Source organism: Mobula hypostoma, chromosome 18 (assembly GCF_963921235.1).
Source record: "Mobula hypostoma chromosome 18, sMobHyp1.1, whole genome shotgun sequence".
Classification (NCBI taxonomy): domain Eukaryota; kingdom Metazoa; phylum Chordata; class Chondrichthyes; order Myliobatiformes; family Myliobatidae; genus Mobula; species Mobula hypostoma.
Genome location: NC_086114.1, coordinates 23,958,184 through 23,985,759, shown reverse-complemented (window position 1 = coordinate 23,985,759; position 27,576 = coordinate 23,958,184). Strand labels below are relative to the sequence as shown.

General features: G+C 42.9%; 1 protein-coding gene across 3 annotated transcripts in view; it reads left to right on the top strand.

The window, feature by feature from the left end:
• unc5b (unc-5 netrin receptor B) overlaps positions 1-27,576 on the top strand; it is a 313,573-nt gene that overhangs the window by 252,814 nt on the left and 33,183 nt on the right. For all 3 annotated transcript variants that reach the window (XM_063070603.1, XM_063070604.1, XM_063070602.1), the window contains 6 exons: positions 3,828-3,995; positions 6,259-6,423; positions 7,525-7,557; positions 9,714-9,908; positions 14,043-14,429; positions 23,819-23,906. In XM_063070603.1, coding sequence (XP_062926673.1) covers positions 3,828-3,995; positions 6,259-6,423; positions 7,525-7,557; positions 9,714-9,908; positions 14,043-14,429; positions 23,819-23,906 — 1,036 coding nt within the window. The remainder of the gene's footprint in view (positions 1-3,827; positions 3,996-6,258; positions 6,424-7,524; positions 7,558-9,713; positions 9,909-14,042; positions 14,430-23,818; positions 23,907-27,576) is intronic.

Sequence of the window (27,576 nt, the reverse complement as noted above, 5' to 3'; positions counted from 1 at the left end):
TTAAGATGCACAGGAGACGGGGTTCTGGTGAGTTTAAGATGCACAGGAGACGGGGTTCTGGTGAGTTTAAGATGCACAGGAGACGGGGTTCTGGTGAGTTTAAGATGCACAGGAGACGGGGTTCTGGTGAGTTTAAGATGCATAGGAGATGGGCTCTGGTGAGTTTAAGATGCACAGGAGATGGGCTCTGGTGAGTTTAAGATGCACAGGAGATGGGCTCTGGTGAGTTTAAAGGGTGCATAGGAAGCTGTGCCCTGTTGTGTTCCTAGGGAACACAGAAAACAGCATCTGGTGAGCCTGATCCTTAAACTTTGGGATTTTTCAAATAACTGGATAGCAGGTTATGAGTTTTTATAGGAGCTTGCGATGAAGGAATAAGGTGACAGAGGTTGGTGCAGAGGATAAATAGCAATACGATCAAGATGGACTATTTGATTTCCTCTGTACTTCTGTGCAATTTGTACCTGACTCCATTGACTGAAGTGGAATGGGATTTGGGAAGAGCTCTGCCCAACCTCTTTCATGCAATCGAGCAAATCACTCTCTCCCGAAGGGTCAGGGGTTTGGTGAGAGGGTTGGATTTAGAGTTCTTTCTTGGCCAGCGGACTTGCTGGGCAACACTTCCATTCAAATCACAGCTGTTAATACAATACTACAGCACCTCCCCATCCCCATCCGCTCTATATCACCTCAGTCACTGGACTGCACTTTAAAACGCTTGTTATAAAGCTGTTTACATTGTAAATACATGCTCATATTTATGTATTTTTTGCACATTTTATCCAGTATTTGTACTACTTACTTTAGTTTTATATATTTTTTATTCAGTATAATAGTTGAATGTGTCCTTTTTTATTGCGTGTAGCACTAACACACTACAGCAATTTCTGAATACATGTAAATATACACTCAGTAGCCACTTCACTAGGTACACCTGTACATCTGCTCATTAATACAAATATCTTATTGGCCAATCATGTTTGCATGCATGACGCGTCTGCATATTATACACGCAGACGTGGTCAAGAGGTTCAGTTATTGCTCAAACCTAACAGCAGAATGGGGGAAGAAATGCGTTCTGAGCAACTTTGACTGTGGAACGATTGTTGGCGCCAGGCAGGGTGGTTTGAGTATCTCAGAAACTGCTGATCTCCTGGGATTTTCACGCACAACAGTCTCTAGAGTTTACAGAGAGTGGTGCAAAAAACAAACAAAATAAAAATCCAATGAGTGGCAGTTCTGTGGGCCAAAATGCCTTGTTAATGAGAGAGACCAGAGGAGAATAGCCAAACTGACTTAAGCTGACAGGAAGGCGACAGTAACTCAAATAACCACGTGTTACAACAGTAGTGTGCAGAAGAGCATCTCTGAATGCACAGCTCATCGAACCTCGGAAGTGAATCAGCTACAGTAGCAGAAGGCCACGAACGGACACTCAGTGGCCACTTTATTAAGTACAGAAGGCACGAAGAAAGTGGCCACAAAGTGTATATAGCGAATAAAGTTGATCCTTCATTCTTGATCTATAACCCAGCTGGATAAGTTGGTCAGTCATGTGCCCTGTTCCTCTCTCCTGACTCTTTCCCTGCTCTTAGTCCAGGATTCAGGAGAGAAGTTACCATCTACTGCGCAGCATCTTTTAACAATGCAACAGTCACTGGATGGCAGAGGAGAGTATTAATGTGCCGCTGACAGCTCTGTAAATAAATAACGTGGAATCATTCCATGGATGCCTCAGCCCATTTTTAAAAGGAGTTGCCAATAGGATCCTATACAATATTAATGTGATTGCTGGATTGATTGATCCAGGCACATTTCCTACCATCCACGATCTACCTTGTGGTTATCCTGAGCATGTCGAGAGTGATGCGTGATTAATTGTCTGAGGAAGAATAACAGATGGGTCATTGATAATTGATCACAGGGAGTGATGTTAATAATAAAGCTGTACTGCATACATCTCTAGCCATCCGCTCGTCTCTCATTTAAATTCACTGTTACCTTCCCTTGCAAAGATAAACTATCTTTGATTCGACTTCTTAAGCAGATACTACTTTTTGCAGGATGGATAGGAAATATTTCTGGGTTGACAACTTAGCAAATGGTATTGATCCACTCAAAAGGAAGTATTTGAGAGAGAGAGAACAGATTCAAAAGATATGATAGTGAGGGTAGTGTGGAACATAAACCCCTGTATGAACAGCAGTTAAACTAGCTCTTTCCCTGTAGCAAGTACTTTGGAATATTTATATGTCCTGGCAGAAGAGGGAATCAGCACAAGAGGCTGCTTTAAAGACTTGAACCCTGTCCTGGGTAGTGTCAGGAAGCATTTCATAACACAAGGTAAGTAGAACCCATAAGACATAGGAGCAGAATTAGGTCTTGCGGCCTATCAAGTCTTCTCCACCATTTCATCTTGGCTGATTTATTAACCATCTTGTCTCTCCACTCAGTGACGATGGGGTCAACCAAACCTAGCCTGACCAATTCTTGTTAGACGATGATAATTAAAGGTTGTGAAACCAAGGTGGGAAGAGGAAGCTATGGATGAACTACATAATAATTAAATGACGGATCAGGACTGAGGGTCTGAATAGCAGCATCTTATTCCTCTTACCAGCTGGATCAGTGGCCTCTGGAGCAAAAGTAGAATCTGGGATGTGTTGGAAATCTGCAACAAAAGCCAGAAAGAGTTGAATCTGGATCTTTCAAGGAGACGGGCTTAATTGATCATTTGTTCCTGAGTAGTTTTAAGATGCAAGATGGAGAAGAGCAATCCATTCCATTCACTGCCAGAAAGAGCTGGCACAGTTGTGTGTACAAGTAGTTCTGCTGTAGTGTGTTAATTGCATTCGTAAGAAATCTCAGTCTGAAAAGTTGCATTGTAGCAGAACTGACTTTAGCTGCCTGCAGAGCACAGATTTAAACAGGCTTTCCCAATCGCAATCATGCTATAACCAATGTAATTCACAGTGTATCGGGCGACACCGTAGCGTAGTGGTTAGTGCGCTGCCATTACAGCTCGAAGTGTCGCAGTTCGGGGTTTAATCCTGGTGCCCTCTGTCGGAAGTGTATATGTCCTCCCTGTGGAATGTGTGGGTTTCCCCTGGGTGCCATCACCAGTCCAAAGACATAGCAGTTAGTAGATCAATTGGTCATTGTAAATTGTCCTGTAATCCAGTTAAGGTTAAATCAGTTGGTTGCATAAAGGAGGGCCGGAGGAGCCTATTCCTCATCATGTCACAAAATATATAAATAAATAAAATCCACAATGCAAATAGTGTTCCCTAATCCCTAATTAGTAACAGAGTGTACACAACTGATGCATGCTGGGTCTATAACCCAATAGTCAATCGATTGAAACTATCTTCTGGTATTTCTTGGTGGCACAGTAGTGTGGCCGTTAGTATAACACTGTTACAGTTCCAGTAACCTGAGTTCAATTCCCACTGCTGTCCGTAAGGAGTGTCTACCTTCCCCACCCCAACCCCCATGACCACGTGGGTTTCCTCTGAGTGTTCCGGTTACCTCCCACAGTCCGAAGACGTGCGGTTTCGTCTGTTAATTGGTGATATTGGCAGTGCAGGGTCATTGGCCTGGAAAACTCTGTTATCATGCTGTATCTCTAAAGTAAAATAAAATTCATCAATCAAGTTATAACCAATTCTTATGGGAACATGCATTACTGCCAAACTACTCCATGTACAGTATTTGTGCTTTTCTAAAGACGGGCATACTTTCTACACAATAACCCACTTCCGGATATTTTCTCTTTGTTTCTTTTCCCCTCCCCTTCCCGCTAACCTTCTGTCAAACCCCCACCACAGTGAATGGAGGCTGGTCCACTTGGACAGAGTGGTCTTCGTGTAACAATCGCTGCGGGCGAGGCTGGCAGAAACGGACAAGGTCGTGCACCAACCCGACACCACTCAACGGTGGTGCCTTCTGCGAGGGGCAAACCTTTCAAAAGATCGCATGCACCACCATGTGCCCAGGTGAGTTGAAAGAAGCAGCAATATTTTGAGACCACCTTAGTGGTATTATTAGTTTGTTAAGCTTCATTTGCAATTCTACTCTACTCTTGATGGAATAGAATAGGTTTCAAAAATGGATATAAATTGCCCGTTTCCTCCTTCTCTCTTTTTCCATTCCCCATTCTGGCTCTCTGCTTACCCCTTCTCCTCTTCTCACTTGCCCATCACCTCCGTCTGGTATCCCTTCTTCACTTTGTCTCCTCTCCTATCAGATTCATTCTTAGTCAGCCCTGTACCTCTTCCACCTATCACCTCCCAGCTCCTTACTTTAATCCCCTTTTCCCCACCCACTGACCTCCCCCTCACCTGGTTTCACCAGTCACCTACTTCCTGTACCTTTTCCTGACCCGCTACTTCTCATTCTGGGTTCTTCCCTTTCCTCTCCAGTCCCGATGAAGATTCTCAGCCCAAAACGTTGATTCATTATCCCTTTCCATAAATGCTGAGTTCCTCCAATATCTTGTGTGCGCTCTTCAAGATACCTAGCACCTGCAGAATCTCTTGTGTTTATGGCAATGAATTACAGTGGTGCAAGATAGCTTTGTGTAACTCTTTTTCAAGTTCGTTACATGGTTTTCCAATGCATTTTACAGCCAATTACTTCTGATACGTCATTGCAGGAAATATCAGTTTATTCTACACAACAAAATCCAACAAACAGCAATGTGAGAATGACCCACCGGTCTGTTTTGGTGATACTGATATAAGGTGAATGGCACCGCTCTTTGTATCCAAGGAAAGGGATCCACAAGCTAGAGGGCAGAGGTTGAAGGTGAGAACGGAAAGGTTTAAAAGGACCCTGAGGGGTAACTTCTTCATGCAGAGGCTAGGGTGCTGCATATCTGGAATGAGCTGTCAAAGGCAGGTACAATAACAACATTGAAAAGATATTTTGATATGTCGAAGAGATATTGGGCAGCATAACAATTAGTAGGACCGAAGGATCGATTGCTGGCGCTGTCTGTAAGGAGTTTGTCTGTTCTCACTGTGACCGCGTGGGTCTCCCCCGGTGCGCCGGTTTCCTCCCGCAGTCTGGGTGACTGAGTTATGGACATACTGTGTCAGAGCCAGAAGCATGGTGACACGTGGCCCAGCAGAATCCTCACTAATTTGATTTGATGCATACGATGCATTTCACTGTTTCGATGTACATATGACAAATAAAACTCATCTCTTTGCACAGGTACATGAATTGGAAAGGCCTGGAGGGATATGAGCCATACGCAGGCCAGTGGGAAGAGCTTAGATAGATTTCTTGGTCAGCATGAGTGAGTTGGACTGAAGGACCTGTTTCTGTGCTGGTTGACTCTTTGATAAAGAATATGGATTTAAAGATCCCAGGAGTTTCCATCATAATTGTCGCTTGGAAATGCTACGTCACAGAAGGCCCTTCCAGCCTTCATGACTGCATGGGCTCTTTGAAAGCTGTCTCCTACTTAAACAATCTTTTCACCTTGGTTCCTGCAATTATTTCCTTTTTGTTTGAGGATCACATTGCCTTTTGATGCTTAGTGCTTCTGCCACACTTCCAGGCAACACATTCCAGAGTACAACATATCACTGTGTAATTGGATTTCTCCTCAACCCTCTCCTGTTCCTTCTGCCAATTCTCATAAATCAGTGTCCTCTGATTACCTACCCTCTTGCCAATGGAAACAAGTTCCTTTCTGTCTCCTCTACGTACTGGTCTTGGTGAGATGCCAACTTGAACATGATACCATTCTCTAAGTAAAGAAGTTTCCCCTGAATTCCCTGAAGGTTTATTGGACACTGTTTCATATTTATGACTCGTGGTTTAGACCTCTTCTTATTTTATCTAAGCTCACTCAGTTAACTCATAGTTTTACATATATCAGCCACTGCCTTCACCAAAGTAAAGAGCTCCATTTTGCAGAATTACAGTCTAATTTTTCTATGATTTGTAAAAGTTACTCCATACTCTTTCACCAATGCTTTTATGAGAATGTCGAACTCACTCCCACAAGGGTTCATGAAGCAACAATCAGTCATGCTTCTATAGACTAGCTGAAAGGCGAGGAAAGGATTAGGAAATGGAGAGAGATGGGAGGAGGCTCAGGTGAGGTATAAGCACTGGCATGGAGTGGTTGGACTGTGTGCCCTGTTTCTGAGATGTACATTCTGTTCAGTTCCCCACAAGGAACAGGATTGTGCAGCTTCTGTTGTAACTCTACCCCACAGTCTATCTCCTTGTGTTGCTATGCAGTCGACGGGGGCTGGACGAGCTGGAGCAAATGGTCGGCCTGCAGTACCGAATGTACCCACTGGAGGAGCCGCGAGTGCACTGACCCATCACCCAAAAACGGGGGGAAGGACTGCATCGGCCTAGTACTGGAGTCCAAAAACTGCACAGATGGGCTCTGCGTGCAAAGTAAGTAAAAAGAAAACACAGCTTGCAATTGGATGGATTTCTCTGCAGGGGCGGGCATGAGCAGCAGGTGAGAGCTGGGCACATCAGGTGGATGCTGTGCTTGCAAACTGCAACACTCTCCTGATTAAACAGGCAATCCCCACTTCGACCATGCACACATATGGCCCGGGACCTTCACAACCAGTGCTGCTTCCAGAAATAAAACACAGCTCTGTGACAGCTCGATTTAAATCTTGAGGACTTGGATGGGAGCTCGCACAAAGAAAGACACCTAATGCAGATGCACTCTGGTCATGTCTGCTTCCAAAATACAATTGCATTGGTGACGACAATAAATTAATTTAATTTGTGAAGTACAGCATGCAGACATTATTCATCAACTTCATAATTTTAAATAACTTAACCCCCTGTACACAATTAGTGGTACTGATCTGGGAACAAATACTTATAAAAAGGTGAATGATGACTCTATGATGTATAAAGGCTTCCATTTTGAAATAAGAGGGCTTTTACTTGCCTTTCTATTTTTCTCTCTTTCCCTCTCTCTCTTCTTCCTTCTCGTTCCCTCTTTCTCCATCCTTCTGTCTTTTATCCATTCTTTCTCTGTCTCCCTCTCTCCCTCTCTTCTCTCTTACTGTCCCTCCCTCCCTCGCATTTTCTCTTTCTGTAATAATCATTTCACCCTTTTCATATTGTGGATCTGAAATCACAGTCTGAAGGCTACCAACCAAACGAGTCATGGTGGGGAAAGCCGCCTCACTAAAATTAAGATTATGTTTGAGTGAGAAACTTATAGCAAGCAGAATTCACACTGTTGTCGGTCCTCCAACTAACAACAGTAGCAGTTGGAAAAGAGAATTGTTCATGAGTGATAGACAAGTCACCTTTCTACAAACTGTGGCGTTTTATCATCCAAGTTTACTTCATTTGTGCACCACGTCCATTTAATATTCCGAATCACAAAATGGTACCTATGTGTCTGACAGCTCTTCCTGTGTATTAACAGAATTATATTTTCATTTAGTTTTCCATTTTTTGTCATTCGTTCAGTTTCATTATACTTCTCCCACATTGATTTTACTTTCATTTTCTTTTTAACAGATAAAAAGCTATTAAGTGAACCAATAAACCCTAGTAAGTTCGCACTTCATTATTTAAGTCATTCTATTTCTTTTGATCATGTATGTGAGTGGATGTGTATGATAAACTCTGGGGCTGTCATTTGCTTTCCTCATGTTTTAAAATTCTCTGGGGTACAAGTATAAATGTGCAAGAGGGGGAAAGAGAGAGTGGGGAAGAGAAAGAAAGTGAGTGACCGATGGGAGAGGAAGGGTTGATGAGCGGAGAGGAGGGGCGGGTAAGGGGACAAGGAGAATGGGCGAGGGGAGAGAGATTGGGTAAGGGGAAACAGCACGAGAAGGGAGAGAGCTTGAGCAAGGAGACCGCGAGTGAGGGAGAAGGAAGGGAGGGCATGAGCCGGGAGGGAGAATGAGCAAGGAGAGAGCAAGTGAGAAGAGGAAAGGAGAACATGAGCAAGGAGGAAGAGAGAAAATGAGTGAAGAGAGAAATGTGAGAAAGGATAGAGGGCGAGAAAGAGTGTGAGTAAGGATAGAGGGAGAGAGTGAGTGAGAGGAGAGACTGAGTGAAGGGAAGTAGAGTGAGTAAGTGGGGGGGGAGAGAGGGTGGGAGAGGGTGTGAAGAATAGAGAGAGAGAAACCTCAGCAGAGCTGAACACCTTGTGATAAACACTGAAAGTCTCCATGCTCCCTGCCCGTTGGTGCCCAATCAATGTTGAAGTGTGTGTAACATTGATTGCTGTGTTAGTCTGACTCCCCGAGGACTAGTGTACATGAAATTATGTGATACAATTCCTTGCCTAACTGTTTAAACAGGGACATTAACAAATTACTATTTTTTCATGTAACCTTGCATGTCTAACTAGATAATGGAGCAAAAATGTTGAAACAATCATGTTGTGTTTGATTTCAGAGCTGATTTCTAGTTGTTGTGGAGCCCTTGATCTGTACATGATTAGGTGCTCCACTCATTACCTAATGCTTTGACTGAAGTAAATATTGCTTGTAGTCATTGTTAGAGTCCCAGTTTATTGCGTGTCCTTAAGTTTGAAGCTCATATTGTGATATTTTACTGCCTTCTGTCTCTGGATTGCATGTTTACTCTACGGGCTCTAACATAAATAATGTCTCCTGGAAGGAATTGCTGGAAGTGATTAAACTTCCAAATTTGCTTTGCCTTTATGGTGCGTGGGATTGTTGTGTTTAACCATGTACAGATATGGGTATCCAGGAAAATATACTGTCCTTGGATGGTCTGCTGGGAATCATGAAACAACTATTAGCTTGCGTGGAGCAATTGCAGAAACTCAAGTTTGTGGTCTCTGGAATGCAAAAGGTTGAGGGGCAGTGTAGTTGAAGTTTTTTTATGGCTTTGAAAGGAATTGAGGCAAGATAGAGAGGAAGTTTTCCAGCTTTTAATGTGTCTAGTACCAGGGAAGCTAACCTTAAAATCAGAACCATTTTTGGAATGAAGTTTGGAAAATCTTTTCTGCTTGGGCTGATGAAAGTGTGGGGCATTCTCCACACATACTGTAAATCAACAGATGTCAATTCATTTTAAATCTAGGATAGGTTCATTCTTTTCGTGGTGAGGGTTTCCATGAAAGGTTTTTGTTACTCATTCCCTCATTTCGGACATCAGTCTTTATTGCCCTTAAGCAGATGATGAGCTGTCCCCCTTGCCTGGCTGCTGAAGGTACTCTCTTCATTGCCGTCTTGGATTTCAATATAAGGGGTCATCCGTTTAAGATGGAAACGAGGAGCTTCTCCTCCCGGAGGGCGTTATGAATCTTTGAACTGTGCAGGCAGGATGATTGAATATATTTAGTGCCGAGATACACAGACATTTGGTATGTTGCCGGGATTTGAAGTTTGTGGTGTAGATGGGAAAATGAAGCCAAGGTCAGGTCAGTCTTGATCTTATGGATGGGGAGGGGGTCACCTGGCTTACTACTGCTCCAGTTCCTGCAGAGTTAGACTGAGCAACAATGGAGATGGATTTCCTTGTCAGGAAGATGTGTGATGGAGATAAAACAGCTGTTCTTATCCTTAAAGCAAGTGGAGGTCATGCATTTGAGAGGCTGTGCTGAAGAAGTCTTGCTGAATAGATCAATTTAGTCTCCTTGAATGGGTGAAGATGCTCAAAGAGCAGAGTGACTTACCTGGCCTAATGACCAATAAACACCCTTCATCTCTTGACCTTCTTTTCAATAGCCGCGGATTCCACTGCTGATGTGGCCTTGTACGCGGGTCTGGTTGTTGCCGTGTTCATCTTCGTGGTTATAATGCTGGTGCTCGGCATCATCGTGTACAAGAGGAGCTGCCGTGACTTTGACACGGACATCACCGACTCCTCCGCTGCGTTGACCGGAGGCTTCCAGCCCGTCAACTTCAAAAAGGCCAGGCAGGGTAAGTGTTCAGAACTGCCTCGCCAATGCTTGGTCCTGCTGCTGCTCTCATATTCATCTGCTGGATGTTCCTGAGGTATTTCATGATGGTGGGGGGGGGGGGTGGCGAAAGAGTTGTATTTCTAAGGCATTGTCTTCAACCCCAGAATGTCCTGCAGCACCTTACACCCAGCAGTCACTGTTACAGTGCGAGAAGTGTGTTCAGCAATTTATGCACGGCAAGTTCCCACAGACAACGACACGATAATGTCCAGTGTGATCTGTAGTTTAGTTTTCCCGTCATTTTCTGTTTTGGGCTCAGTTTATTTTTAATTCAGCATCGTATTTGGTGCAGACATTGTGGGCTGAAGGGCCTGTTCCTGTGCTGGACTGTTCCAAGTTCTAAACCTCCTCATGAGTCTCGCCTGCCAGGCAGATCCTACCACCTTAACTTCAGCAACATATTACCTCAAAACCAAGAAGCTCAATAGGCTGGCAACTGCCCCAATGAGCAATTCCTCCTCATCTCAGTTCTAAAGGGACATCCCTCTATTCTGAGGCTGTGTCTTGTACTCTCTCACCATAGGAAACGTCCTCTTCACCTCCACTTTATCGAGGCCTTTCAACATTTAATAGGTTTCATGGGTATTCATGTACGGTTGAATGACTTGAACTTGAATTAGCCTTGATTTCCTGTGTTCTTCTCACTCCCCCCCTCCCCAGCCTACTGAAATTTAACTTGCATCTCCAACTTTCCCATTTCTGTCAGATCCAGTATCTTTCTGTTTTTGTTTCAGGTTTGCAACATATGCAGGATTTTTGTAATGCATTCTTTAATTTAGTGTCCGGAGTGAAACTAATTAAGAGCAAAAACTTCCCGTGTCCTTTTTGGATCTTTTGCATCCATTAAGACCATCAGCTTAGTCCCTTCCTCAGTACGGCACTAGATGTGCCAGCAGACGTTTTGCGCTCCAGTGTCTGGGCCAGAACTCTTCCACTCCAAGGTAAGCATACAGCCCGCTGAGTCACTGCTGACACAGACCTTTGCTTTTCTAAATGATGAAGCCATGGGCACAAGCTAAATCCACGTCATTGCTTTCACCCCGTTTAATGAAAATGACAGTCGTTGCAAAGCCTTATCTTTGTGACAGCTGTGGCCGCATCGACTGCATGGCTGGTCTGTTCAGCTGTTTTGATGAGGTGTCAATAGAAGGGCTGAGCCCAACAATGGCTAGAGCCTCAGCTATTTATTAAAAGGATTGATTTTCAGTTTCATCAAGTACTGAAGCAGGAAATGAAAATAGTTTGATATTTGTCATGGTGGCTCTGTTGACTGTAAGACTTTAGTTAGGGCAAAGGTTTGTTGCAATATCTCATGTAGATGTTCCCTCAATATTCTCAGAAGCAGAGAGTTATGTCTTTACACTGTACTGCTGCTGCAAAACAGCCAATTTCATGTCATATGTCACTTATAATAAATCTAATTCTACATCAGAAAAAGAAGCTATTTGTTCACTTCAAACACTTTAAAACTAATCTGTTTACTCAAAGTACTAGAAATTTTTATGTTTTGTGACTTCAAAACACTCAACTAATTCAAAGAAACTCATGGGAGTCCAAAAATACTTTATACTTTATATTTTATTGTCGCCAAACAATTGACACTAGAATGTACAATCATACAGCGATATTTGATTCTACGATATTTGAAAATACGGGTGTAACTTTAAGCTTACTTCAAGCGAGGCACACACATAATCAACGCGTTCCTACATATAACCAACCCATAATGAACCAATCAGTCAACATATACACAAAAACAACTGGAATATTACTGAAATACTAAATACACAACAGAAATGTTCCCCCTTCAAGGATCCTAATAACTCATCCTCTCGCATCCTTTAACACAGTTTGTTCCACGTAAAATATGTTAATAATTTGATTTTGTTATGATTGTGGTTTTTGTGGATGTGCTGTATTTTTTGTGTTTTTTTGTTTGTTTGTAATAAATAAAAATAAATAATTTAAAAAATAGATGTTGGTGGAATTTGTAGGAATGTTAAGCAGGGCACAGGGGAACTCGCCCCCTGCTCTCTGGGGATTTGGGTCACCTGTGTTGTCAGTTCAGCTAGGTTCTCCTGTCCTGTGCCATTTTGCTTCAAATGTTAGTTAGAATACTCAATGGCCCTCCAGCAAAACAGGAGGTGGAGAATATAGGGACAAAGAGAAGAGAAGAGAAATACAATTGCTGTTTCTATCGCATGGAAATAGCTTGGATTTTGTGCATTTCTTTGATGTTGTTTAGCCCTTACTGTCAGAAAACTTGAGTCAACCAGCCATTACTTGACCTCCCGTCTTCCTGTATATGCTCATAAAGGAACAATGAGATGCTGCAGAAGTCATACACAGCGGCACAGTGGGGTGGCTCAGCCCCAGTGGTTCAGGTTCAATTCTGACGCAGTGCTGGCTGTGTGGAGTTTGCATGTTCTCCCTGTGACCATTTCCCTCAGATGCTCCTATTCTCTCCCACATCCCAAAGACGGTGCTACAAAATATCTTCAGAGTGTACTGTTGGAGACACAGCAGTCAATTTGCACGCTACATTCTCCCACAGCTCACAACTGCAGACATTCAGCTGTTGAAGTTATTTAATTTATGTTTTCATTTTTTTTTAATTTTCCGGGATCTGCGTTTTCTTGGCAAAGTCAGCATTTATGGCCTTAAAGTAGGTAGGAGTGAGCCACTTTCTTAGACCTTGCAGGCCTCCTGGTGAAGGTACCCCCACTAAGTTGCTGGGGGGGGGGGAATTTCTGGATATAGACCCAGGTATGATGAACGAGTGGAGATAATAAATCACAATTGTGTAGAACTTGGAGAGAAACCTGAAAGTGCGGTAGTGTGGCAGCTAGCGTGTGTAATGTTGAATCAGATTCGCGGGTCTGGCATGTGAGACAGGAAATACACTGACTTCAAATTGGTATATTAATAAATTATTTACAATTGGTAAAAATTCAACCAGACATTCATGTTCCCCAAGTTACAGAAACTACAAAGCTGAATACTCACCAAGTATATGTACATTCAGCAAACATACTTAGTTAAAAGTGCGCACAGAACATATCTTCCCAATCATCATGTGCATTATTGCCTACAACAAAGGAAAAAGAGAGCAAGCCCCTTCCGCGTGCCATTTTATACACCCAGGGTATTTGAATCTGGGCACCAGGTAGCTATCCAATGGGAAAAGCAGCTGCAGTTTCTAAACTAATCAATCATGACTTTCGACAATCAGAATAAAACACGCCCCCACAGGACAGGGTAACACTATTACATAGCCAGTGATTGTAAGATAGAGATTCAACTCCCACTGCTCTCTGTAAGGAGTTTGTACGTTCTCCCTGTGACCACATACTAGCCCAGTTTCCACCCACATTCAAAAGAAGTACAGGTAGAGTTATTAAGTTGTGGGTATGCTACATTGCTGCCAGAAGTGTGGTGACACTTGCGGGCTGCTTCCAGCACATCCTTGGGATGGTGCAAACAACACATTTCACTGTATGTTTTGATGTTTCGATGTACCTGTGACAAATAAAGCTAATCTCACCTGCCTCTCGGTGGTTTCCCCCACGCGCCTGTCTTTCTTTACAGTCCAGTGGTGTGAGGGATGCTGTCGGAGTAGCCCGGCTGAGTACTGCACAGTGTATTTTGTGGATGGTGCAACTGTGGCCGTTGATGCAGATGGAGTGAATATTTAGGGTTGTTGATGAGGTGTCGTAAAGCTGTCTCCTTTGTTCTAGATGACGTCAAGCTCCCTGAATGTCCTTTGCCATTCTTTTTACGATGTCACGTCTGTTTTAGTTTTAACTCCACTTTAGGAAGATTTGGTCTGAAAGGTGGAATTGTCAGAAGAAGGGGCACAAACTATTGAATCAGGTTGGCAATTCAGAAGAAAAGGTTTTGCCCAGGAAATGGTCAGAAGGGAGAATTTGTTACCAAGATGAAACACAAATGCATGCAATATGGGACGTCCCAACAGGATGAGATGGATCTGAGATTGAGAGTACGGACTCATGTGCCAATTGGCCAGATTCTTTGCTGAAGTCTCTGCAGGTCCTTGTGAATCTCATCATTTTTCCATTTGTCTCTGTTCCAGACAACTCCCAGTTGCTGAGCTCATCGATCCAGCCAGACCTGACGGCCAACGCCGGCTCGTACCGAGGCCCTATGTATACGCTGCAGGATACAGCCGACAAGATACCGATGACCAACTCCCCACTCTTGGATGCCTTGCCCAGCCTGAAGATCAAGGTGTACAATTCTTCGATGCCCTCCTCCATGCTGGTGGGTGGAGTGGAGTCCTCCGGAACCGGAGCGCCAGGGACTTACCCAGGGGGCAACAGCAGAGACAACAACGTCGTTATGAACCTGAGGAACAAGGCACTGAGCTCACAACATCTGGGCACCTTGCCCAGGGATCCGGGATACTGTGCCAGTGGGACCTTCGGCTGTTTGGGTGGACGACTAACAGTGCCCAATTCAGGTTTGTGAATCATTTATTTGGACATTCTAAAACCAGCACACATTATTCATCACTGATTGCCTTTTGAGCTGAATAACTTGCCAAGCCTGTGAGCGGAGAGCCAATCACAGCTCTGCACTTAGAGTCACATACTAGTCATATTGGATTAGGTTGGCCACAGTAGTGTAGTGATCAGCACATCGCTTTACAGTGCCAGTGAACACAAATCATGGTTCAATTCCCACCCTTATCTGTAAGGACATTGTACATTCTCCCTGTGACCAAGTGTATTGCCTCTAGGTGTTTTGGTTTCCTCCCACTATTCCTTATTAATTCAGCCCCGATTCAGGCCCAAAATGTCACCTGTTTATTTCCCTCCATAGATCTTGCCTTTAACTTTAAATGTTTCCCAACTGGGATCATAAATGGGTCAACTACATTTATGAACTCCTCAGCTGTTAATGGTTCTACGTTTGTGCAGCACTGCCTTTTTCAGTTACCCCTCTCTCCATCAGTTACCAGCTGTAGCACAGTGCCACATTTAATCCATTGTAATGGATAGCTAGTAGAGCTAGGACATTGAACTGAGTTAGCCAGAATATCTCAGGAAATGGAGGGATTGGTTTATAGGATATGTAGACTGGAATCCCATCGATTAAGAGGTAGTGTTAATGCAGTTATATAGGATTCTAAGGGAAATAGGTGAATTCCAGCATGGCAGGCTGTCTCCCTTTGTCCAGGATGGTGCACTTGAACCAGGACAAATGGCTTGAGTGAAGGGGAGAAGGAACTTCGATATTGATTGGCAGAAAAATCATTTCATTGAATGAGTGGAAAATCTTAAGGATCAGACTCTGTGGGGAGGCAGTGGAAGCAGTTGGTATTGATCCATTCAAAGGAAATTGGAGAGATTGCCTAAAGCAAATAGCATTTTGGGATACAATATCACATCAATTTGAATTAGACTGAGTTATTTATGGAGTGCATTTAGGAGGAACTCAGTTCTCCAAACTTTGCAACATTGGGTATTCATTGTCTTTGGTCTGGTTTGTTATACACACTCAATCAATTGCAAAAAGCATTCAATAACAGCTCCATTATCACTTGATTGTCCAATGTGGGGCCCTGGTAGAAAGTGAACTAGGTATTCCTTTCCAATCCAACTGAGCTTATTTTTCAAATGGTTTTCCTAAGAAGATAAGGAAAGGATGCCACAGTAGCGTAGTGATTAGCGTAACATTATTACAGTCCGGGGCATTTCGGAGTTCAAATCTGGCACCACCTGTAAGGAGTTTGTATGCTCTCCCCATGACCTTGTGGGTTTCCTCTGGTTGCTCCAGTTTTCTCCCACAGTCCAACGACATCTTGGTTCGTAGGTTAATTGGTCATTGTAAATTGTCTTGTGATTAGGCTAGTGTGTTATAGGTGGGATGCTGGGCAGGGCAACATATTGGGCCTGTTTCACACTGTATCTCTAAATCAAATAAAAACAAATGAATTACCTGTAACATTACCTGGAGATTTAATCATTAAAGTGTGGGTGCAACATTGCTTGTGTGGAGACATCAACTGATCCAACCCTGCCTTCGAAGTCACACAATATTTTAACTGTCTCCCCAGTTAACATCATCAGAAGGGCTCTGAGCAGGGTGACCTTGAGTATCAGTACGTCATTTTATGAAAGTGGTGATGCAAGTAGATTCGGGGGATGGTGGAGTGGGCGAGTGACGAAGATGTGTGGTATGCTTGCCTTCTCTGGCTAAAGCACTGAGCACAAGAATGGGGAGGTCTTGATGCAAAGCGCAGATTAGGCTGTGCTTGGAGTGTTATGTGCATTTCTGATTATCACACCACAGGAAATATGTGATTAAGCTAGGATGTTGCCTGGATTTGAGGGGGTGAGTTGTAAGCAGAGACTGGATAGGGCAGGCCTGGATTCCCTGGAGCAAAGGAAGCTGAGGGGCGGCAGAATAGAGATATATAAAATTCTGAGGCATGAACAGGGAAGAGGGCCAGAGTCTTGTTTCCCATGGTTATGGTGAATTGAATTTAAACTGCACTGGAATCATTACTGTGCTCTGCATCAGGACTACATAAACAGAGCTGGAGTTCTAAGGTTTAACGGTATAATGACGGTGACGCAGCTGGTGAAGCTGCTACCTCACGACTCCAGCCACCCGGGTTTAATCCTGACCTCTGGTGCTGTGTGTGTGGAGTTTGCTCACTCAACCTGTGGCCGTGTGGGTTTCCTCCAGGTACTCCGGCTTCTTCCCACGTCCCGACAATGTGCATGTCATTCATTAGGTTAATTAGCCACTGTAAATTGCCTCTTGTGTGTAGGTCATTGGTAGAATATGGGTGGGGGGGAGCTAACGGGAATGTGGAGAGATTAAAATTGGTTAACGTAGGATTAGTGTGGACAGGTTCTTCATGTTTGCTGCAGACTTAGTGAGCAAAAGGCATGTTTTCTGGTTGTATAACTCAATGTAATAGCACTTTCTGAGCGCAAGGCCAGCCTAGGAATCTGGGTATTTACTTAGTAAATAAAACATAGATGATTACGGCAGAGAATGGATCTTTTGGCCCATGATGTTTTGCCGACCTTCAAACCTAGTCTAAGATCAATCTGGCCCTTCCATCTTACAATGCCTCCATTTTTCTATCATCCATGTGCCTACCTAAGAGTCTCTTAAATGTCCCCGATTTAATTGCAGAATTTATAGTGTGTAAGCACAGGGTCAGTTTACTGGAGTTAATGAAGGAAAGGGTTTCAAGATTAGAACAAATGCTGACATGGAATAGTTGGGCCAAATGGCCTGTACACATGGCTGTCCTTCATGTGCACACCAACATAACCTCAATGGAGCAAGTAAGGTTTAAGTGCTACCACCCTTAAGGCACATTCCTATCCAGAATTCCTCCTTTTTGCTGATATAGCATAAAATTGTTTCATGTGGTGGACTAAATTTCTTCCTCTGCTTAAAGCAATTAGGCCAATGTCTGCTCTTGAAAATGTCGTGCAAAGACAAATATTCATCAAAGCACAAATCTGCCTCACTGCTAAATTCCAACCCAATTTTCATTGAAACCCAGATGAATTTATAGCCCTCAGAGTTCATGAATGCTTCTGATAAGAACAGTTGGTCCTATTATTTAGTTAGTAACTGAATCCACCACAACCCTCAACAATAACCTGCATCGTTGTTTAGCCTTTTCAAGCTCTACTGGGAAGATTTCCCATACAGTGCTTAGGTTGAAAAATAGGCCAGACAAATGAGAGCGTACACAGTTAATCAGTTTATGAATGAGTGAATGTTGGCAGCAAGTCACTGTGAAAACTACTTCTCCAGATATGCAATTGGTAATAACCATCCATATGAATCAGCCGCAGAGGCACTGGGGTGGGTGGGGGGGGGAGAGGTTGGAGTGCCATACACACACTTGTCGAGGAATTCATTCGTGGTGCCGAGCACTTCAAAGCAATGTGCATGAAACCTTCATTGCATTGACTTGAGAGAACAAAACACCCAGACAAATATACACTACATATGTTGCTGCCAGTCAGGGATGAATTTCTATTTGTCTGGCTTCACAATGGGAGGTGTACTCACAACAATAGGGCTTTTCTCTCCCCCCCACATTACATTTTTGAATTCTTACTCCTCATCTCTCATATCCCCGGGACTCACTGACTCGCTCCCTCATTTGAAATTAAACGGGACTAAAGCTAAGGCCAATTTAGAGTCTGGATGATAATTCTATAATCTTTGCATTAGCCTCTGCGATGCTGAACAGCTTGCCTCCTGGTCAGCCAGCCTGCTGCTCTGTCTTCCATGGTGTATGCTGAAGCTATTGTTAGGAAGCATGTGGGAAATGATTTCCTATGTAACTGCTGACAAGCCTTGTCCTTGAGAACCCCTTTCAACCGCAGGTCATGCCTAGCAAGTGCAAACGTAGCCCAGTTCAGCTGCCTGTCATGACTCAACGGCTAGCACCCTTGTCTCTGCTTCAGGAGGTAGTCAGTTCAAGCCTTGCTCCAGGAACTTGATTGTGCAAATCTGGGCCGATGATCCACAGATATTAACTTGAGGCCTTGCTTGTCCTCTTTCTTCATTTTGATGATGAGAAGGGGGAGAAGTATTTGATGCACAGGTGGATTTTTCTCTGTCAACCAATTTTACTAAGGCAGAGTCAGCAGGTCATTATTAAGTTACTCTTTACTCTTTACTTTTTACTTTATACTTTATTGTCGCCAAACAATTGATACTATAATGTACAATCATCATAGCAATATTTGATTCTGCGCTTCCTGCTCCCTGGATCATAAATCGATAGTAAATATTAAAAATTTAAATTATAAATCATAAATTCAAAAATTAGAAAAATGGAAGGTAAGGTAGTACAAAAAAACCGAGATGCAGGTCTGGATATTTGGAGGGTACGGCCTGGATCCGAGTCTACTCTTTGGGAGAACAGCATACACAAAGTGGTGATGCCAGTTAATATTTTATTAGCATGACTGCACTTTTGGAAGTACTTTCCTGTAAAGCATTTTTGAGACATCCTGAAGGAGATGTTAAAGGTGCTATAAAAATGCAAGTCCTCCTTCCAACCTAAGAGCTGAATTTTAAAATGTGATTGAAAGCACGGTGATGGATTTTCCATGGCAATGGTAACATCTGGAGTACTTGGCCTTTGGCACAGGGAATGATTGGGACGGTCTTGCTCAGGGTTTGCAAACCCCACCCCATCCCTTCCCATCATGCTAATTTCAGGTTGTTCTTTTCTCTATATTGTATAACAACTGGGAATTCAATTTGTAAGCAGCCCTGTCTCCAGTTGAACAGGAACCAGTTGCCTAAATGTCCAAGGTCAGTTCTTGGCTTCAACCTTACATTTCCTAGTTTATTTTCATTTCCTGTTTACAGTGTTGAGCATGGTGCATGCTGCTCCGATATGAATATGCAAATCAAAGAGACATTTCAACTCACTTTGTCCGTCCCTGCTGATGATGAGCTGTTCTGTCTAATCTCACTCCTCATCCCTTAAAGAGAGATTAAAGCTTACATTTATTTGTCAGGTGTGCGTCAAAACGTAAATGAAATGAGTTGTTTAACGCGGTCCAAAGATGTGCAGGGGGATGTGTCAACGACCAACACGGTCCAAAGATATGAAGGGGGAAGCCCGCAATTGCCGCCATGCTTCTGGAGCCAGTTCAGCTTAGCAAGCCCACATCTCATTATCCCTAATCCATACCTCTTTTGGAATGTGGCAGAAAACTGGAGCGTTCAGAGGAAATGCACTTGGCCACGGGGAGAACGTACAAACTCCTTACAGAGTGTGGTGGGAATTGAACCCCGATCTTCCAGTTGCTGGCCTGTAAAGCATGACGCTAAATGCAATGCTACCGTGCTGCTCTTGGCTCTGGCATTTCCAAGTGTCCATGTAGCTATTGTTTCAACGCTTCACCTACCTGTTCAGGGAAATGGTTCCAGATCCTATCACCCCCCTGAGTGAAAAATTTCTCCTTGACGCCGCTCTAGTTCTAACACTAATGACATTTAAACCAACACTCCCTCTCTCTTCTCTCTCAGGTCTCTGATGAAATTTCCCAACAACTTCATTGGGGACTTGAGGACACCCTTGAGTTTTTCCTCTGGTTATATCTTCCTGTGTCAGAGCTTGGATGAAAGTGCCTGCTTCAGCAGTCCAGGGCTGGGCAGGTAATGTGGCTTGCTCAAGGTGCAATGAACATTATCAAGGCCTCAATGTTCACCTGCGAGAGGAAGATGTTTATTCTTCCATTGAATTTGTAGTGCTTTGTGGAGTCAGTGTTGAGAACATCCTTCCAGTGCATTGGGATGCCTGTTGTAGGGAGAACAAGTCTCAGAAGTAGTTGGGAGTGCAGGGATCACTAAAACCCATAAAGCCATAAGCCATGTACCAGAACTGATGTTCAAACACTCTTTCCCTCAGTCTACCAAAACGGTACATCTTCCTCGCACAGGTCAACACCGAGGCCTGAGTTACATTCGCTTGACTCCTGTGTCTCTCTTGATAATGTTCCCCAATGCCGTCATTGTGCTACTATAGTTTTAGGGAAAGAGTGTTTGAAGATCAGTTCTGACACAGCTTATGATCTGGTGGGCATTAGTGATATCTGCCCTCCCAACTCCTCCTAAGAACTACACTCCCAGTTGAACTACACTCCCTTCAACTGGCATCTCAAGACACTGGAAGGATGTACCCAACACTGTCTCCACAAAGCACTACAATTTACTGGAAGGATAAACATTTTCCTCTCGCAGGTGAATATTGAGGCTTTGGTTATATTCGCTTGCATCTTGTACAAGGCACATTACCTGCCCAGCTCTAGACTCCCAAAGGAGCCACTTTAGTCCAAGCTCTGATTTGGGAAGATATAACCAAGCAAGTAGAGACATTGCAAAGAAATGCCGTTCCTCACCTCCTTTTGGGAATCCCTGACCCATGATCAGACAAAGTAGTGAAGGAAAAGTTAGGATGGTGTTGAAAGCCTCATCAGTGCTCTGGAAGACCCAGAAGATGTGTGTAAACAGCAGAAAGTGCACACTACCTCACAGACTATCCACCCCTCCATCTCTGATTTCCACATTAGCCTCATCCCTCACCTCAAAACCCACATAACCAGAGTGGAAGCGAGTTATCCTCAGTCCTAGGGCACTGCATAAGATGAAGGAGATGGATAATTAACACATACTGAAAATGTACTTTAAAAATCTCAGAGGAGAAAATCGTATGAAATTTATATTTATGACAAATGTCATCTGCCTTCCAGATTAACAGGAAACCAAATTTCCATTGCAGTCTTACTGTCAAACAGACTTCATTACTCTTGGCACCAGCAATCTCTTAATGTCAGGATTACTAGAGATTATAAATGCCCTCAGCTGTTTGAAGCACATTCGTATAAAACTGCAGAGAGTGACTTGAACTTATTAGCAGTAAGTGTTCTCAGAGTCTTACTTGACCTCCATGTCACTGGTTATCATTAACAAATGCAAATATTCCTTCAGGTTATGGGACCTACTCTGTAGAATATAATGGTTCTGATTTTGTTTTCTTTCAGTCTTTAATTTGGAAGGGACATAATTTTAAGGTGATTGGAGAAAGGTACAGGGGAGATGTTATAAGTTAATTCACCCTGCATTCTCATTGGGCCTTATAAGATTTATGCCCCACAACTCTGACCACTCCTCCCTCTTACTGTCGTACACTGGCAAATATTCCTCTTCCCAATTAAATTTCTCAATTCCGCAGATGCTGCTTGACTTGTTGACCTGCTCTTTTGAAGTTCTCTTTTCTTGTTCCAGATTCCAATATCTGCTGTCTCTTTTGCCTGAGTAATTTATGTTATTTTGAAATATATTTCATGCATACATTGGAGACTTAAACATGGAGATTTTACATTCTTTATTTTAGACAGGGTCATTCAATTCAGATCGGATGTCCACCAGGTTGCAAGTGAAATTCCTTGCTCATATTGTTGTGGCCTCTAAACTGGACTGACAACTCAAACTCGCTGCTCAATCACACCTTATTTTCTTGTGCACAAGGAGAAGGTCCTGGCCCCTGTCTCCAAACGGTTCTGAAGTTTGACCGCACAAGTACCAGTTTTATTCAGAAGTGGATACAGATATTTATCCTCTGGACACTTGGTGCACTTCTGAATCCCATCATTTGCATATTTAAGTACCAACCATAATACATATTACAGGTGCACACTGAGCACTTCTACATGAAACGCTGTTGCAGGAAAGCAGCATCCACCACCAGTGATCCCCACCACCCAGGCCTTACTCTCTTCTCGCTGCTGCCATCATATTGGTACAAAATCCTCAGGACTTGCACCACCAGGTTCAAGAACAGTTATTACCCCTCAACCAGCACATAAAAGGATAACTTCACTCAACGTCACACTTTCAAGGATTTTACATCTCATATTCTCGTTATTTATTGCCATTTATTTCCTTTTGTATTTGCACAGTTTTCTTCTACACTCTGGTTGATCTTTCATTGATCCTTTTATAGATACCATTCTATTGATTTGATAGAATACTTGCAAGAAAATGCATCTCAGGGTTGTATCTGGTGACATATATGTTCTTTGTTAATAAATTTACTTGGAACTTAGTTAATAACCGGTTGGACCTAGTCTTAAAGGCCAGTAAACTTGGGAATTAGTAAAATAACTGTTCAATAGTAAGTGTTGCCCTAGAATCTTTTATTTACCTCTTTATCTTTTCTTGGTATGGTTGGTGACCTTGGGTCCCAGGCTTAAACAGAAAGGTTTTACAAAGGAGAGTTAGGCTTCCAAGGCTCGTGTTCAGCCTGGTTGACTGCCCTAAGTCAGCACACTGTTTCATCAGCTTATCATTGTGACTTTGCCTTGCTAAATTTCCTCTCATCAAAAAGGCTGTATGAAATGTCTATCTATGCTGTTCTGTTGGCACACCATTTTAACTCTTTCCATCCTGCAGCTTCCATGGCGTGAACTTGCACAGTAAACAGTGCACAAGGCATTAATAAATACAGCAATAAACACAGTGAGCATACACGAGAATGGTGCGGAGTGTAGTTGTGCAATGTGAAGTTGTGTCAATGGAAATGTTAAAGTGTTAATAAACTGGATAACAACAGCGGTACAATTAAGAGGTCAAGAATATAGAAGCAACGCCAGGAAGTGAAAGAAGTGATTGGTTCAGGTGAGGCTAAAGAGGTGATTTTGTGTGTGTTGATAGGTTCAGAAGATGCCCAAAGGCAGGCATAATATACCAAACTTACACTCAGTGGCCACTTTATTAGGTACAGGAGTGGAACCTTTTGTGGTCTTCTGCTGCCAAAGCCCATCCACTTCAAGGTTTGACTTGTGCATTCATAGACGCTCTTCAGCACACCAGTGTCGTAACACATGATTATTTGGGTTACCATTACCTTCCTGATAGCTTGAACCAGTCTGGCATTCTTCTCTGACCTTTGTCATTAACAAGGCATTTTTGCTCACAAAACTGCCACTCACTGGATGATTTTGTTTTTTGCACCATTCTCTATTTTGTTGAGACTGTTGTGCATGAAAACCCCAGGATATCAGCAGTTTCTGAGGTACTCAAACCACCTCATCTGGCACCAACAATCATTGCACGGTCAAAATCACTTTGATCACATTTCTTCCCCATTCTGATGTTTGGTCTGAACAACAGCTGAACCTTTTGACCATGTCTGCATGCTTTTATGTATTGAGTTGCTGCCACATGATTGGCTGATTGAGACATTTGCATTAACGTACGGGTCTACCTAATAAAGTGGTGATTGTGCTACATGTCGACTTCACTTCAGTTACAGTTTTGTTTTTCTTTTCTTGTTCCACGCAGGGGTCAGTCTTTTGGTACCTCAGGGAGCGATTCCACAGGGCAAGTTCTACGAAATGTACTTGATCATCAACAAAAGAGAAAATACACTGTAAGTGGTACATTTCCCAAAGCAGCTCCGGTACTTACGTCCATTGTGACTTGGAGTCACGGACTTTGTCGGTCCATATCACTTCCAGAATTCCGAACTTGAAAAAAAATCTTGTCGTTATTTGTGAGAATATTTGTTTTGAATTTTGCAAGCTTTTTCAAGTAATTTGAAATAGCCTTTCACATTCCAACAGTATGTTCTAGATTAAGTCACATCAGAAGCAGAAGTGTTGACCTTCTAATTCAATTTTATTAAAAATGAATTTTGGGCGATTCCTAACTAGAAATTATTTATAATTCATACGGAAGCCTTAAACATTCATATTGAGCCTATCATTTTGCAAAGCCATTGATAACCTTTGTAAAACAATGACTGTTGTGACACAGGAGACTCAGCAGACAATTTGCCTACAGCAAGCTCTCACGTACAGTACAGTAGTATAATGACCTCATAATATGATTTTTGTAATGTTGAATAGGGGACAAATCTGGCTCAGGAGTACGGCAGAGATGGCCTTCACCCCACTTCAAAATTGTGCCATGGAATCTCTTATCGACCTGAGGGAGGAAACAGGGCTTTAATCTCACCTAAAAGACAACAGCTCCAACCAAGCAGACTCCCTCCAACCCAGGTCTTCAGTTACTGGAAGGAGACTTGAATTCCCTTCTCATTGAGAGAAATAATTTTTTTCCACTGAGCTCCTGTAGTAACAGTTGTGGACTCTCAAACCTTATGGTGTCACAAGCTTGCAAAAATTAGTTTTAATTTTTAAAATTGCCTAATAGAAAGATATGTCAACAAAAAGAATGTCTTCTCAAAGTGATCAGTCAGAATGGATCTTATTATTTCACCAATCATTGCCCATTGACATCAGGGAGTTGGTCTGCTCACTCAGCCCTTGAGGGAAGTCAGTGAATTTGTTGGGTTATTTTATGTTGAATACTCAAACCAGGAAAGAATAAACTGGTATCCAGCATTCATTCATGCACCTTTATACCTTCCTACACAACTCATACCAAACATGACCTTTAAGAAACATGAGTTAATCTTTTAAACAAGATGAAAGTTGTTTATGCCCCTATGGCCTTTAAAGCTCTACCACTCATAATCAGTTATCGGCTATTCTTTCAATTCATTTCATGTAATCCATGGGATGGTTTTGTGCTGTTGATGCCTTTAGTCCACGCAGTTCTCAGCTTGCTGTAATTTACAAAGATCTTTGCACATTTTTGGTGCGTGTAGTTTTTATGCTAATTACATGTTCTGGGTGTCTGTAATTTTCCATGGGATTTTCATTCTTGAGGGCCTATAATTTACATGACACCATATGTGCTGGATGCCTGTAATTTACATGAGAGTTAAGTTTTGGATGCCTGTAATTAATATGACAGATACACATGCTGAATGCCAGCGATTAGTGTGTTTTTGCCGTAGTTTACATGATAATTGCCAGCTTTCGTTCACCAAAATGGATCTTTCTTAGGCCGAAATCTAAAGATTATTTCCTGTGGTCCACTTGCTCACTCTGCTTCTTGTAAGAATGCAAATAGTTATGGATTGTTCATTTGTTAAAATTAATGGCCAGGAATCATGTGTAACAGGCCTGAATTTTCCAGCTCATGGAACCAGTGGCAGACAGCCTGAGAGGTTTGAAAAATTACCCGAGTACTTCAATCCATTAGCTTAACTATCTAAACTGTCTCAATGTGGGTCAATGAATTTCCCGTATGCCAGAGCAGGAGGCAGCAGCAAGCTTACTGAACACTGTGTTGCTCATGTAATTGTTTAACAGAAAGAGTGAATAGATTTAGGTTGCATGTGGCAATCTGTTGTATAAGCATGTGTACCCTTGTACAAACACCAGGACTTAGAGCCAACTGGTGGTGATTGAAACCATTGATTGCAGTCTGTTAACATCACTGCATACATACAGGGTATTGTGACTGAAATCCCATTCTGATGGTAGAGTCTAGCTGGGTATATTTACTAGGTATAAACAAGTTGTTTGTAGATGTAGGAACTATTGTCTTTAGGTAGTGCTCTTCACAGGGGAGAAAATTCAGAAATCAGAGGTGTAAAGTGACTTTGGAATCCTCTTGTAGGATTCCCTTAAAGCAGGAGTTCCCAACCTGCGATCCATGGACCCCTCGGTTCATAGTAGGGATCCCAGACATCCCACCTCTCCCGGAACTTCCAGGAGTCTCCCGCAGATTAATAGTGGCTCCCTGATGCCCGCAAATTATATACAATATCACGGAAATCAATTTTTTTGAGAGAAAGTATGAGAGCGACCACGAGAGAGAGAGAGAGAGCGAGAGCGACCACGAGAGAGAAAGCGAGAGAGAGAGAGCGTGCCATGGCAGGTGTTCCAAAAAAAGAAAATATAAAACGTACGTCACCCCAGACTACACTAAAGTGTTCCCCTGCCTAATAGGGGTCAAAAATAATGACAGTATTGCTCGCTGTGCTGTTTGCAACAGTGACTTTTCTATTGCCCGTGGTGGGTTAAGACTGTAAAAGACATGTTGAGGTGAGTTTAAAGGTGTCATTCGTTCATTAGCATAGCTAACGTTATTTAAACTAGCTGGCTAGCTGCTAAGGAGCTACTCTGTTGCAGACATCCCACCTCTCCCGGAAGTTCCGGGACTCTCCCGCAAATTGATGGTGCTACCTCCCTGAAGTGAGTTCTTGCAGGGTGGGATGCCTGGGATCCATAGCATAAAAAAGTTTGGGAACCACTTCCTTAAAGGTTAGCTTGCAGGTTGAGTCAGTGGTAGGGAAGGCAAATGAAATATCAACGGTCATTTTGAGAGGTCTAGAATATAAAAGCGATAATATAATACCGAGGCTTTATAAGGCATTGGTCAGCCTGCACTTGGAGTTTTGTGTGACACACACAAAATGCTGGAGGAACTCAGCAGGCCAGGCAGCATCTATGGAAAAAAGTACAGATGGTGTTTCAGGCCAAGACCCTTGGAGCTTTGTGAACAGTTTTGGGGCCCTTATCTAAGAAAAGTTGGGCTGGCTTTGGAGAGATTCCAGAGGAGGTTCACAAGAATGATTATAGGAATGAAAGGGTTAATGTATGAGGAGTGTTTGACAGCCCTGGGCCTGTTGTTGCTGGCATTTAGAAGAATGAGAGGGGGGCTCATTGAAACCTATCAAATATTGAAAAGCCTGGATAGAGTGGAAGTGCAGAGGATATTTCTTAAAGTGCAGGAGTCTAGAATCAGAGGGCACAGCCTCAGAATAGAGGGGTGTCCATTTGGAAGAGAGATGAGGAGGAACTTCATTAGGCAGATGGTGGGGAATCTGTGGAAATCATTGCCACAGACAGCTGTAGTGGGCAGTTCATTGGGTATATTTAAAGCGGAGGTTGATAGGTTCTTGGTTAGTAAAGGCGTCAAAGTTTATGGGGAAAAGGCACAAGAATGAGGTTGAGATGGATCATAAATCACCCATGATGAAATGGCAGAGCTGACTTGATGGGCTAATTCTGCTCCTATGTTTATGGTCCTTTGATCTAATTGTCTTTAAGTAGTGCTCTTAATGTCCCAAAGGCCTTCATAAGAAACACCAGTGATATATGACATCACTAGTGAGTAAATATCCAATCAGTAATTATTATTCATTTTTTGCAAGTTTTTAGACTGGAATTGTGGGTATCCAA